The sequence below is a fragment of the Tasmannia lanceolata genome, unplaced genomic scaffold, assembly GCF_043159265.1.
Source record: "Tasmannia lanceolata isolate RefF3 unplaced genomic scaffold, GAP_Taslan_0.1 ptg000018l, whole genome shotgun sequence".
In the NCBI taxonomy this organism is placed as follows: Eukaryota; Viridiplantae; Streptophyta; class Magnoliopsida; order Canellales; family Winteraceae; genus Tasmannia; species Tasmannia lanceolata.
Genome location: NW_027518695.1, coordinates 62446308 through 62448549, shown reverse-complemented (window position 1 = coordinate 62448549; position 2242 = coordinate 62446308). Strand labels below are relative to the sequence as shown.

Here is a 2242-nt window from a genome sequence, read left to right as displayed (position 1 = left end):
CTCTTGGAGATATGCCTTTAGCTGGTCGAAGGCTACCTGAAATTCTTCCGTCCATTGGAAGTCTTTCACGCTTCAGAGAGTTTTAAAGAAGGGCAGGCATCTTTCGGCAGATTTGGACATAAAACTGCTGAGGGCTGCGATTCTGCCGGTGAGCCTTTGTACATCTCTGACTTATTTTGGTGGTGTCATTTCTAAAAGTGTTTTTATTTTTTCGGGATTGGCCTCGATCCCTCGTTGACTAACCATGAAGCCTAAGAACTTCCCGGAGGTAACCCCGAAGGCACACTTGGCGGGGTTTAGTTTCATTCGGTTCCGTGGGAGCACAGCGAAGGCTTCTTCGAGGTCGGCGATGTGGTCCTGCGCTTTGAGACTTTTGACGAGCATGTCGTCGACATATACTTCCATGTTCTTCCCGATTTGTTTGGCAAATATTTTATTGACGAGGCGTTAGTACGTGGCGCCAACATTTTTTAGGCCGAAAAGCATGACTTTGTAACAAAACAATCCTCGGTCAGTAACGATGGAAGTCTTTGGAATATCAGGACCGTACATCTGAATTTGGTTGTACCCGGAGAAGGCGTCCATGAAGCTTAGCATTTCATGCCCGGTGGTGGCATCAATGAGGTGATCAGTCCTCGGTAACGGGTAACAATCCTTGGAGCATGCTTTGTTGAGATCCGTGAAATCAATGCAGATTCGCCACTTGCCGTTGGATTTCTTGACCATTACAACATTGGCGAGCCACTCCGGGTATCGAATCTCTCTGATAAACTTGGTGTCGAGAAGTTTGTCTACTTCTTCCTTGATGTGTTTTTGCCTTTCGGTGGCAAAGTTGCGTTTCTTCTGTTTGACTGGCTTGGAGTTAGGATCCACATTCAGTTTGTGGACCGCAAATTTGAAGGGGATTCCCTGCATATCGGAGGAGGACTAGGCGAAGACATCCGAGTTAGTTTTTAGGAAATTGACAAGGTCGGTTTTAAACTTACCTGACTGGAGAGAACCTATTTGAACGGTTTGTTCGTCGGCACCGGGGAATAGAGGAATTTTCATAAGTTCCTCGACTGGTCCTCCCTGCTTTACCTCAACTCGAGGGTCGGTGCCGCCTATGGAGAAAGTTTCTTTGGCGGCTTTTTTCTTCTTCAACAGGGCGGCGTAACATTCGCGGGCTTTCTCTTGGTCACCAATAACCTCTCCCACACCGAGTTTGGTGGGAAACTTTATTTTCAAGTGGGCAGTGGGAACCACTGCCCCCAGTTCATTCAACGCTGGCCTTCCGATGATCCCATTGTAGGTGGAAGGGATGTGGACTATTACGAAGGTTTGCATGATGGTGCGCTGGGTCGGGTGATTCTCGAATGTTACAGGGGGTTTGATTTTCCCCCGCACCTTAACTTCTCCTCCGGAGAATCTGTAGATGGACCAATCAACAGGCTCCATTCTATCACGGCTAATGTCCATTATGGCGAAGGCGTCTTGATGAAGGACATTGACTGAGCTTCTAGTGTCTATCAAAATTCGCCCCACATTGCAGTTGGCGATGGTGAATGAGACTACCACAGCGTCATCATGCTGACGATCTATCGTTCCGTAGTCTGCGTTAGTAAAGGTGACAGGTACGCAGGTACTCGGGTCCGCTTTTCACTTTTTGGAAGGATTTTCTATGGAGTTGATATGTTCTGCATAAAGGGCACGTCCTTCTTCAGTCGGTCTTCCTGATGCCGTACCTCCATAAATGGTATCAATGTTTTTGGTGATTTTTGGTGTTTCCTCCTGATCCGAGGCTCTTTGTCGACTGCTTTCTGCATGGTGGTTTGGAGAGCGATGACGTTCGTCCGGCCGGTGAACTTCGGATCGGGGTCGCTGATGGCTCCTTGGGGGATTTTGAAGGTAACGGTCAATCTTTCCTAGTCCCTCGAGCTTTTCAATTTCGTTTTTTGGATGGTAACAATTGTCGGTGGTGTGCCCATGATCTTGGTGAAAACGACAATACTTGTTAGAGGTCTTACCTTTTCCCGAATTTCTCATTCTTTGGGGCCAGTTTATGGGTTCTCTGTCACGGATTTCGTACATGATATTTGAGATGGTGTTGTTCAAGGGAGTGTAGTTGACCCTATCAAACTGAGGATTTGGTGGGCCACGATTTTGTTGATCGTTGTGTCTTGCCTGCTTATGACTTGGCGGCGCCCTAGAATCCTCCTTTCGCTTTTCTGCCCCTCGGGTGGTCTCCAACTCCCTTTCCATG

The 2242-nt window shown here is 47.8% G+C and overlaps 1 protein-coding gene across 1 annotated transcript; it reads right to left on the bottom strand.

Annotated features, from left to right (window-relative positions):
- Nucleotides 1-447: 447 nt before the first annotated feature.
- Nucleotides 448-1458, bottom strand: LOC143850586 (uncharacterized). The gene is made up of 2 exons (XM_077359817.1): nt 987-1458; nt 448-851 (listed from the first exon to the last, which is right to left on the bottom strand). Exons 1-2 carry the CDS (start codon nt 1456-1458, stop codon nt 448-450), a joined length of 876 nt encoding a protein of 291 aa, XP_077215932.1.
- Nucleotides 1459-2242: the final 784 nt, after the last annotated feature.

What these genes read in the sequence shown, in the direction of transcription:
- LOC143850586 (XM_077359817.1), bottom strand. Translation starts at nt 1,458, where the DNA reads ATGGACATTAGCCGTGATAGAATGGAGCCTGTTGATTGGTCCATCTAC. An exon ending in AATAGGTTCTCTCCAGTCAG is followed by an intron (nt 852 to 986) that starts GTAAGTTTAAAA and finishes ACTCCAAGCCAG; the next exon opens with TCAAACAGAAGAAACGCAAC.